Here is an 11,190-nt window from a genome sequence, read left to right as displayed (position 1 = left end):
CAGGCCCCGGGGAAGGTGAGGACCAGCCCATCGAATGTCACATAATGGGGGGCACCCGAGGCCTGGCACCATCCACCACACCGCTGGCCCGTGCAGTGCCACTTCCGGCCCCGGCACACGCTGTGAGCGAAGGCATGAGGGGGAAACAGAGTCACAAGAACAGGGTGCCAGGGCCTTATGCAGAGGAGGCAGCTGGTCCAGGCTCTAAGCAACTCCAGACAGACCTGCAGCTTGCGGGGGTCGGGGGGTGGTCCTGGAGGGCTCCCCTTGCCCAGGCCAATCTGGATCCCCCATCCCATCCATCACCCTAGCCCCCAAGCCAGGAGTCACAAGGTCAGAAGGTTACAGGTCACATGGCCGGGCGTACCAAACATTGCAGTCCTCCTGGATGGTAGCGTTGGGTGGGTACCACTGTCCACCGTGGCGACAGGGACAGAGCTCAGGAGGCACACAGCGCTCGTCCTGGGCAGAGGCCAGGGACAAAGAGGCACCTTGTCAGACACGATGCTCTGGCCACTGTTTCAGACAGCCAGGGTAGCAGAGCAGGGCCCCATGCAGCCCCCTGCCCGACTTACCAGCCACACAGTGCCCGGAGGGCAGACACAGCCCCCTGTGCTGCCTGGCGCGCAGGTGTGCTCAGCCCCTGGACTGTCACAGGTGAGGAGGCAGGCGCCGGGGGCGTAGACAAGCTCGCCTGGGCAGAATGCCCGCTGTGGGGCGCAGCGGCGAGCAGTGCAGTTCCAGAGGCCCCTCTCCTGGCAGACACTACCAAGGTCAAGGTCAGGAGGGGGTAAGAGCAAGGCCCAAGACTGGCCTCACCTCCGAGCACCTGGTCTGACTTGGGAGAGCCTCCTGAGCCCCTAACATTCACCCAGAGACCTGAGCGTCTCCCCCAACACCCCAGTTGTTACAAGCACGAGGATGGGGACAGTCCCCAGCACCCAGCCAGAGGGTGATGTAGGCTGGGATAAACACTGTCATCTATTCCTGCCCCAGCTGCTATGAGGCCATTCTCTGGGCTCTGAGAGTGAACAACCCCCCTCCCAGCCCAGGCAGGAGGGGATTTCACTGAGGTCTCACCCTCGCCCACCAAGCCTTGGACACTGGCCGCACCTGCGCAGGTTCCTACCTCGCCTGTACTTCTCCCTGACCCCTGGCCGAGCCTCTGGACCTCACTCAACTACAATTCAGAGATCTGGGTGCTAGTCCTTCATCACGAACAGGCTGTATGACTGCAAGTCATTTAGGCCATCTGAGCCTCAGTCTCCTCGTCTGCAAAATGGGAAGAATTCTCCCACTTCCTGTTTTACTTATTATAAAAATCAAGGAAGATTAAATAAGAAAATGTACATGAAAATGCTTTCCCTGCCATGCTCTACACTAAGAAGTTATCAGCGTCTGGCCATTTCCGATGTGTGTGCCGTGCCAAAACTCACAGGGCTAGGAGCCTCGACCTTTATGCTTCATCTCCTCACCCCCAACCTCTCTGCCTCACCCCAAAGGTGGCCGCGCTCACCAGCGGTGGCAGTCCTTCATGGTGGCACTGCCAGGGGCATAGCGACGGGCTCCAAGCTGGCAGGGGCACAAGCTGGGGGGCACACACTGGCCCTCGGCGTCCCAGAGCAGCCCCAAGGGGCAGTTACAACCAGCCACACAGCCGCCCAGCTCCCCACAGTCTTCTGGCTCCCCACAGCTTCGACCGCACACCGGGGCGCACTCCTGGTACTCCTGGCCCCCGGGACACAGGACAGCTGAGCATAGAGACACAAGCAGGTCAAGGGCATAGCCTCTGCTGCTCTGTCCCCCCTCAGGATGCCACACTCCCTGTGCCTCCGAAAGAAGGCAAGCCAGCAATCTGCCAAGGTCAGAGGTCCTCTTGGGAGCCCTCCCCACCCCCCTGAAAGCTCTTGGGTCCCTCCGAGCTGGACCGGCTGGCTGAGCCGACTCACGGCAGAGGGTCTGGTTCCTCCAGGGGGATGAGGCACCCTCCTGGGCACAGCGTCGGGCATAGGCAGCGAGCACGGGGCACAGGCAGTCCCTGCCAGAGGCACAGCCACACACGGCTGCCAAGCAGCGCAGGTGGAACGGCTCCCTGTCCACTAGCCCATGGCATTCCTTGGGGGAAGATGAGAAAATGAGTCAGCTCCTGCCCCAGAGATTCCCCCATCCCCGTTCCCACTGCCATCTCCCTGTGCTCAGCAGCCCTGGCACAGCAGGGAACAGGGCCTTCCCAATAGCCGAGGAGGAGGGCAGGGCAGGTACTGACCCCATCCTACAGGTGAGTACAGGAGGCGTGTCCCCGACTGGCTACCTGGAAGGCTGGGCCATGCAGGACGGCGCAGGCTGTTTCTGCAAAAACGTGGCGCTGAGGCTGGGCGCTGCAGGGGGGAAGCAGGGTGCTGTCCTCTGAGGGGCACCTCCCCTCGCCTGCCAGCTGGAACTTGCTGACGAAGGCAGCAATGCTGGTCTCCACGTCGCCGGCAGGTGTCAGGAAGTCGTCCTGCTGGTTCCAGGTGAACGTGCCACACAGACCCTGCACCTGGGCCACCCAAGTGGGTGTAGGACGGTCAAATCCCAGCCAGCTGTGGCCTCACCCAGCCACCCCCCCTCCCTCTCGGCACACCTGGTGGGCATAGCGGGGGTCCAGGGTGATGTAGGCTGCAGGGTCAGACACCCCCCAGAGGACCTGAGCCCCAGGCCAGCGCAGCAGCAGGAAGGTAGAAGAAGCTCGGGAGACGCTGAGGCCCACGGGGCCACTCCAGGGCAGGCCCACGTCCTGCCCATCAGCCAGGACATCTCCTGGAAGAGGGGGCCAGTGACGGGGGTGCCCCACAGGGCAGGGCTGGGCTGACGAGGGCGGGCGAGAGCACACGGCAGGACGAGGCTGCGAGGAGGGAAGGACCTTGGGTGGGAGCTAGGAGGGCCCGTGTCACAGTGGGCCGCCCGCACTGAGTGACCTCCGGGAAGTCGCCCGTTCCCCCTGAGCACCCCCACCTGGCCTAAGGACCACCCTCAGCACCCACGCTTGGCCTTTGGATTCTGTCCACAGGAGCAGACCCCGGGAAGGAGAGCTGGAGGTGCCTGCTGGCCTGGCTACGTCCTGGGGCCTGTCCGACATTTCACAACTATATGCCTTGCATTTTCCCCCCAGGACGAGGCAAAAGGTGCCTTGGAAAATTTCCACAGGACCGTGTGTCTGCTTCAGAGACGGGAAGGTGAGGGGAATAGAGGAGTGAATTCAGCCGCGGGAATCGGAGGGGAGGTTTGGGGCTCGGGAACCACAGGACGAAGGTGCCGGATGGAGCCGGAGTCTACAGGCAGAGGCACAGTTTCAGGAGGCCACAAGGGACTAAGCCACGGTCCCAAGAGCTACTGGGAGCAGAAGGCCTGGTAGGCAGGTACTCGGATTTCTGAGGCTACCTGAGTCCCTGAGCTGGACGTGGGTGTCCCCCAGGGAGACAGAGATGGCATGGAGGCAGCTCCCAGAGTCGCAGGCCGCATGCTCCAGCGCAATCAGCAGCTGCCCCTCGGCGACGTCCTGGGGTGAATGATGAGAAATGTGGGCTGGTGGGGCAGGGCACGCCTACGCGCATCTGTCCTACAGGACACCTGCAGCACACACCTGGAGGCGGCTCCCTCCCAAAGGAGGGAGGTGTCCACCACCTTCCAGCCAGCCAGACTCCGTGGAGTAGAGACTTGACCCTCACAGCGTTGGCGTGTGTGAATGTATGTGTGCACGTGCGTGTGTGCGTGTGTGTATGTATGTCTGTGTGTTGGGTCGAGATGCCTCCCCTTCCTCCCCGTGGGTACATATGTTCATGTCTGTGTATCTGCGCTAAACACATGCTAAATCTATATGCACAGGTATGAGTGTGTCATGTGTGCACGCCTGTTTGTGTCTGCGTGTGTAAGAACATGTGTAGGCCTGAACTTGGAAGTCACCTAATTTCACTGGGGGACACTGGGGAGGAAAGAGGACCCTTATCGGCCCTGGAGTTGTACTGCACAAAGTAGCTTGTGACAAACCCGGCCTGTCTCATCTGTGAGAAAGGACTGTGAGGTTGAGTTTTGTCTTGTGTCCTTGGGGTGGGGTGGCATACGGCAGAACTTTCCCAGAAACCTAAGGAGGAGGCGAGAACCCAAAGAGGAGGCTTTGGGGGTCTGTTGCAGCTATTCACCCCACGGAATCCACTCTCCCTCAGTGTTCCCCTGGGTGACTGTGTGTGTTTCGTTAATTTATTTAGAGGTTTCCTTACGGTCACCTATCCTCCACAGCAGCCCTAGGAGGGCCCCTGCTCTGGCAAGTCCCCCTCGCCCTTCCCGGCTCCCAGAGTTAGTCCTCTGCCCACCTGCACCAGGCTGGAGCGGCATCCCGGGCTGCCGCGGAAGAAGAAGCTCCGCCCATCAAAGGTGAGGTAGTGTCCGTCCCCGCCCACCGCGCACTCGGCGGGGCACGGGGCCTGCGCGCAGACCCAGCGGCCGTCCTGGCACACGCTGTGGGCACACCGGGTCGGGGAGCATCAGCTGGGTCAGCCCCCCAGGGGACGGGGATACTGAGCTGGAGACGACCTTCCGTCCCCCAATACCCTCGTGCAAGAAGGTCATGAGATGGAGCTCTAGGTCTTTAAGCAAGGCCATCAATTATGCCAGGAGAGGTCACAGGCCACTGGCTCCATAAGGGGAGGCAGGTTGAGGAGACAGCATAAGGGCCGGGTCAGAGGGGACCGGGCAGCCTGCAACCCCAGCGAGAGGGCCAGCATGGCCCGCGGACCCACCACGGGTTGCACAGCTGGCGCACGACGTCACCGGGGGCGTAGCGCTGGCGTCGGTGGTAGCATGGGCAGCGGGAGGCAGGCACACAGAGGGCGCCGTCCCAGAAGAGGCCCGGCGGGCACTCGCAGCCACTCAGGCACTCTTCCCTGCAGGAGCCCTCCCCTCCCTCACCCACTGCGGAGCAGCTGGGCGGGCAGGCTGAGGCGCAGTCCACGTACAACTGGCCCCCCAGGCACAGGCGCTCTGCGGGCACAGGAGTGGGCTGTGAGGCCCAGGGGCTGCCCTCACCACTACCCCGCACCCCGCTGCCCCTGAAACGCCTGGAGATCAGACGGAGGGCTCAGCCCGCCCCAGAGCGCTCACAGTAGGGCCCTCAGTCGATTCCCAGTTCTGGAGGGACAGGCAGGAGTCCTACCGCAGAAGCCGGGCTTCCTCCAGCGCAGGTAGATGCCCTGCTTGCCACAGGCCTGGGCGTAGCTGGCCAAGGTGGTACACACAGCCTCCTGCCGGCTGTCTCTCCCACTGCCCGCTGCCGCCCCAGCACAGTAGGCGAAAAGGCAGGCCTCGTGGTACTCAGCCGGGGGGACCTTCGGAGAAGGGCCAGCCCCTCAGCCAACCAGCCTTCTCTTCCAACACTAACCAGCACCTCCCTCCTCTTCAATCCCACCCTGGTTTATAACCAAACACATGTGAGCTGGAAGGGACCTCAGAGATCACGCATACGAGCTGTCTCATTTCCCAGACAGAATACCAAGGACAGAGAGGAGGGCAGTTTGGCCAACAGCCCAAAGCGATCCAGAGGCAGGACCAAATTCCCCCTCCGGAATCTCCCTAGCACCCTGTCTTTTTGGCCCCTTCAGTGCTGGGCCGGACACCGCCTCCACCCCACCCATACCTGGGCGTGGCATTCCCTGAATGGACTGTCCAGCAGCTGGTGGCACACATCCTGGGCTTCAGCCCGCAGTTGGCCAGCCTCTATGTCTGCCTCTGTGCCTCTCAGGGGGTCCTCACAGCCTTGGGCTGCCTCTGCCGCATCCGGACACCCAGGCTGGGGACAATTGGAGTCAGGTCAGGGGGCAGGGATGAGGCACATTAACAAGGACACCAGGAAAATGGCCACTGCCCTCATAGCTGCTTCAAGGCCCCACTGTCATGACCAGCAGCCCAGACGTCCTGGGGCTGCGGGTGGGTGGGGGTGGGCAGCAAAGTAGTATGCCCAAGTAGGGGGCAGGAGAGCCGAGATCACTGTCAACCCATAGGCAGGAGGTTCGATAACTAGCTAATCGATCAAAGCTTCTTGGTGACCAGGTCAGTGAGCGTGTCCCCTGGGTGGTCAGTTCACGCAGGCAGCAGGAGCAGCACCTTACACTGTGCTCCCATGGGACCCCGAGCCTGCCTTTCCTTCCCTGAGGATCTGGGAGAGGGCCAGGCCTCATCACTTGAAGGAAACAGAGCAGAGGCTTGGAGGCATCAGAGAAGCCAGGAGTGGGCGGGCAGGTGGGGCGCGAGGGACCCCAGGCTCCCCAAGGCCAGCAGTCTCACCTCTGAGTCGGGGAGCCTCCAGGAATTCCCAAAGGTAGCAGCTAATGCAGCCAGCCCCCCGCCTGGCTCCGAGAAATCATCTGGGGAAGGGCGAGGCGCAGGTGCTGTGTCGGAGGCCTCGGGTCCCCTCTTCCCTCCCACACCAGTGACCTCACCACGCCCCACTTACCCTCAGGCCGGCCATTGTAGACCCCACAGAGGCCCCGAGTCTGTCCCTGGAGCTCATGGTCCACGGAAATGGAGATTGAACTGGACCTGTCCAGCCGCACTACAACGCCCAGGCCGCCTGCCAGCACCAGCCAGTCGCCTTGCCACTGCAGGCTCAGCCCTGGGCAGGGGCAGGAGTCACACGCCGCCCCTCCCACCATCGCTTCGGGGCTCAGACTGCCCAGGGAAGGGAGGAGAGGGTTCTCACAGGTCTAGAGATGCCTGCACTTTATAGTCTATAAAGCGGACTCCACGGGTTACCCATCACAGCCCTTTCTGAGAAGCTCATGAACACAACAGATGTTCTCTTGAGAGAGTAAACTATAAAACACGTGCGCGTGCGTGTGCACATACACACGAAACCCCATGCCTGCCTCACTCCCTGCATCCCCACCAGGACAAAAGTTCTGGTAGGGGACTGTCCCAGCTAGTAGCATGAAATGCACTGTGGGAGGCAGGTGGGGAAACCGAGGCTCAGAGAGGTTAAGTAGCTAAGTAGAGGGACTTGCCCAAGGTCACACTGTGAAGGGACTAGTGAGTTGCAGGGGTGGGGTGGGGGATTAGGTCAACAACCTCTGGCTTCTCAGCTGGCTCCCACATTTCCAAATGCCTCCCAAGAGCAGTGGGGGTCAGTGGCCGGCTGCTCTCTGCTGCCCTTCTGAGCCCCACCCTGGGGGCGGGCAGACTGTCCCTTACCAGGGAGCAACCGAGACTCCCCATCAGGTACCAGCTGCCCGTTCACAGAGACATCTCCTCCCCGGATGAGCACTTCTTCTGGTCCCATCATCACCCGGGCCTGGGGCGGGAGCGAGTGCATCGTGGACGAGGTGTCAGCATCTCTTCCTCCCACATCCAGCTCCCGCCCTGCGTCCATCCCCATCTCCCTCCCTCACCAGCTGACAGTGCCCAGGCTGGGGACAATGGCCCCTGGGCTCGAGGTGGACAGCCCAGGTGGAATCAGCAGCTCCTGCCAGCAGGTAGGTGCAGCGTCCCAGGAAGTGGTAGTGGTGCCCGTCAAAGGTGCGGTAGTGGAAGCCGGACCAGGTGGCACAGGTGGCCGAGGGACGCGGGCGCTGGCTCCAGAGCTGGGCCACAGCCCCCGGCAGGGGCTGCAGGAGGGCTGGAGAGGGGGTGCTACCTGAAGGACATGCACCACTGTGAGCATCTGAGTGTGGGGGAGGAGGGCGGAGGAGGCGGGACGCAGGTGGACAGGCACGGTCACTCTGGTGGGCAGGAACAGGGAGGGGACTCATCTGAAAGGACAGGGGAGGGGCATGGACCCCTGAGGAAAGGTTAGGAGCTCAAGAACTCCATGTGGGAGTGCCTGTGGGGGAAGCAGGTGACAGCCGGGACTCTGCCTATTGGCAGGCTGGGGGCCCACCTGGGAGCTGTTGGCTGGAGCAGCTGAGGCAGGCCTGGGAGCGGCCATCCCTCCAGCTCTGTCCCCAAGGCAGGGCACAGCATTCCTCCAGGCTTCCTGCAGAAGCATTAGCTGAGCCCGTCCCAGGCTGGCAGTGCCGTGTGGCAAAGCAGTGGCCCTCTGCGTTGGCTTCTGCAAGGGCTATGGGGGGTAGAGGGGGAAAAATGGGGCAGACCCAATCCTCCAGCCTGGACCAGCTTCCTTCCCCAGGCAGCCCGCTACCTCCGCGAAACCACAGATCTGGGCTAACCTCAGGTACTTACCCAGGGTGCAGTGGCTGCCCCCCCAGCCTGGGCAGCAAGCCCTCACCGTCCGGTTCCATGCAGCGGGCCGGGTTTCTGGGGGCCTGGGTCCACCAAGCAAGCAGAAGGGAGGAGACATTAGTGTTGAGCCCAGCCTCACCTCCAGGAATGGCCTGGGACGGTCATTCAATCTGGCCACCTCCTCTCTGAGTGGCTTTACTGTGTGCTTTCTCTTCTTGGTCTTCATTTCCCCATGTGCAAAGTAAGATGAACTTGGGGAGGCTGACTGGAGGGCAGGCATAGGCAGCAGGCATGGGATGCCCACACCGCTGTGTCCACTCCCTTTGAGAACCCGCCCAGACCTACTTCCCGAAAGCCTGCTTCTCCAGGTCACCTCCCAGGCCGCCCCAACTCTCAGGCTCCTGCCCTCTTCTTGCTTGCTCTGCGGCCAGCCCAGGCTCCCACCCTCACTCACTTGTAGATGGGACAGAGCCCCGCGCGTCCACTCCGGGACAGGTCCAGCCGCCAGCCCAGGCGCTGGTAATGGTAGAGGCTGGTGCAGGGCACCAGGTCCTCCTGCCGGGGGGCCACTTCCTCCTCCACCAGGATGGTCTCCGTCTGCTCACACCATCGCCTGCTCATGAAGAGAGAATGACAGCTGCTGCCACTGTCCCCTCTGTCACCAAGAAGCCCTGTCCTGTGATCCTGCTCCCTAAAGAGCCAACCCCCAGGGAAGTTAGTGAGCTGAGGAGGAAGCTGAAGCTGGGAGGGGAGTCTGGGGTCCCACAGGGTCCCAGTCATGAGGCAGGAGGAACAAGATCTTAGTTGCGGGGGGGTCCCTGGAGAGGGATGCTTACCCGTTGGTAAGTGCCCATGCCATCCCAAAGAGGAGGGCAGGGAGCAGCATGGTGCCCCCCACAGGTCACCTTTGGGGGACTATGAGGCTTAGGGGAGCAATGTGTAGCAGGGGAGCAGAGACCAGCGCTGCCTCCCCCACCACACTGCCAGCCGCGGCAGCCCAGCCTCAGTGCGTCCCAGGCAGCCGGAGGGCAGTGGGGCTGGGCGGGCTTTATCTCCGGCCCATGTCCCCGGGCACCAGCTGCCGGGAACCAGATTGGACTTGCCTGCACATCTCACAATCCCCAGAGGCCAGCTCTCCCTGGAAACAGTCCCCTGTCGTGTGTGTGTGTGTGTGTGTGTTGTGTTGTGTTGTGTCTCCCCCCCCAGGCCACAGCCAGCCGCTCTGAGCCTCTGATATTTCCACACTTCAGGCCCTGCCACAAATCAACACGGACTCTGGGCAAAACGCCGTTCCCTTCTGGGTCTCGATTTCCTTACCAGTAAAAACTCCAGGGGCCTCCCAAGGATGCTTGGGTGGGACTCGGGGTTCCACAAATACTTTGAAATTGTGTGTGCGCGCACATTTTTCTGAGGACAGTTCCATAACTTTTATTAGATTCTCAAGGGGGGCACGACCCCACAAAATGTTCAAGAGTCACATGGCCAAATGACGGATATGGTCTTCCAGCCCTAAAATTCTGACTTTATGATTCCCTCCTGTTCCCTTTCTTGCCTCCTCCTGTCCCGTCTCCCTCCGGGCACTCTGGAAGTGAGGGTCAGTGAGCAGCAGGACCTGTTTCCAGGGAGATTGGACTGTGTGGATGACTGCCTGGGTCCGCCCAGGTCTCCTTCCTTCTGAGAGTCTCCGAGGGTCTGTGGGGTCCAGAAGCAGGAAGCCCAGGCAGTGCAATGAGAGCAAGCCTCAGGGAGGTGGGAGGGGTGGTGGGGGCAGGAGACAGAGGGGCCCCGGGGGCAAAGCAGCCGGATGGGATAATCCCAGCATCCGTCTGGTTGGAAGGAGGCAGCAGCAGCAGGCGCCTGGGGGAATCCTGCTTACATCCTGGCTGGAATGTGGCCGGGGCCTCAGATTCTGTAACCCTCCATCCCCACAACCCGATGTCCCTCCAAGCAGCCCACATAATCACCCCACCTGAGGTGAGGAGGCTATGGGGAATCAGAGCCTCACTAGGCATTTCTTCTGGACCCACCATTGTCCCCAGGGCCAAGAGAAGGTGCTTCCTCGGGAACCTCTCTAATGAGGTCCTCGGCAAGGGCATGGACACCCTGCGGTTCTGTCTCTCACGCAGCTCACAGGGACTCTCTCCCCCCACTCTTCACGGGCTCACACTTCCACTGCAGGTAGCACAGGGAGAGACACAGGTGCTGACGCCCCACCCCAGCACGCGGTAACGCGTTCTGCTCCCAGGGCAGGCTGTGCGCTGACTCGTCCAAACAGCCCCCCCAAGAAAGACAGAAAGGTCTTTCGCAGCTGATTCCCAGGGACCCCACGCTCTTCCAGGTACCACCCGCTCCCTGTTTCTCCTCCTGTCCTAAACATGAACAAATTTGATGGCGCCCCTGCCGAGCGCCATGCTTCTCCGTCCCCATAGCCCCTCCTTGTGATGCGGCGTGGAAGGGCTCCTTGCTCTGTGCTCCAAAGGCCGTCCACCCCCAACCCCCAGCTCTGGATTCCAACCACTGCTGATAAGGCTGCACTTTGGTTGACAGAATCGTCCTTTCCCCCAAAGGGGGTGGGAGAGAGGAAGCTGGAACCCAGGGCAGATTGGAGGGAGAGATTAGGGAGAGGGAGAGGGTGCCTGCAGTAACCAGCCGGCATTTCGGCTCAGGACGGGATGTGGGGAGCTCTCAGATGAAGTCGAGGTGCCCAGGTGGCAAGGCGGGAGAAACACGGCAACCTCGGCCAGGGACAGCGAGGAGCGGGACCTGAGGGCCAAGGGCACCCCTGCACACCTGACTGGGGGAGCTTTCCAGCGCTGTAGGGGGGCCTGAGCAAAGAACTCCCCCTCCTGGCAACCCCCTGGACCCCGCCCTCGGTCTCCGCCCAGCCCTTCTCCCAGTGACTCCTCTCCAGCCCTGCCTTCTCCTGGGGACCTGAGTCAAAACCCCCACACCCCCACTTTCTACTTGGAAGGGCCCATTAGTGGT

At 61.8% G+C, this 11,190-nt stretch overlaps 1 protein-coding gene across 1 annotated transcript in view; it reads right to left on the bottom strand.

The window, feature by feature from the left end:
• SSPO (SCO-spondin) overlaps nt 1-9,091 on the bottom strand; it is a 48,594-nt gene extending 39,503 nt beyond the window's left edge. Inside the window, exons 1-20 of the mRNA XM_011365538.1 lie at nt 9,042-9,091; nt 8,660-8,818; nt 8,206-8,288; nt 7,904-8,083; nt 7,416-7,660; nt 7,219-7,318; nt 6,485-6,643; nt 6,316-6,395; nt 5,669-5,821; nt 5,189-5,360; nt 4,776-5,016; nt 4,350-4,494; nt 3,421-3,538; nt 2,624-2,799; nt 2,312-2,539; nt 1,950-2,115; nt 1,517-1,751; nt 576-765; nt 368-462; nt 6-120 (exon numbers count right to left, since the gene is read on the bottom strand). Coding sequence (XP_011363840.1) covers nt 6-120; nt 368-462; nt 576-765; nt 1,517-1,751; nt 1,950-2,115; nt 2,312-2,539; nt 2,624-2,799; nt 3,421-3,538; nt 4,350-4,494; nt 4,776-5,016; nt 5,189-5,360; nt 5,669-5,821; nt 6,316-6,395; nt 6,485-6,643; nt 7,219-7,318; nt 7,416-7,660; nt 7,904-8,083; nt 8,206-8,288; nt 8,660-8,818; nt 9,042-9,091 — 3,090 coding nt within the window. The remainder of the gene's footprint in view (nt 1-5; nt 121-367; nt 463-575; nt 766-1,516; nt 1,752-1,949; nt 2,116-2,311; nt 2,540-2,623; nt 2,800-3,420; nt 3,539-4,349; nt 4,495-4,775; nt 5,017-5,188; nt 5,361-5,668; nt 5,822-6,315; nt 6,396-6,484; nt 6,644-7,218; nt 7,319-7,415; nt 7,661-7,903; nt 8,084-8,205; nt 8,289-8,659; nt 8,819-9,041) is intronic.
• Nucleotides 9,092-11,190: the final 2,099 nt, after the last annotated feature.

This window comes from Pteropus vampyrus, unplaced genomic scaffold, assembly GCF_000151845.1.
Source record: "Pteropus vampyrus isolate Shadow unplaced genomic scaffold, Pvam_2.0 Scaffold112, whole genome shotgun sequence".
Lineage (NCBI taxonomy): Eukaryota > Metazoa > Chordata > Mammalia > Chiroptera > Pteropodidae > Pteropus > Pteropus vampyrus.
Note: the sequence above shows the minus strand (reverse complement) of the source record. Positions and strands in the feature narration are given on the sequence as shown.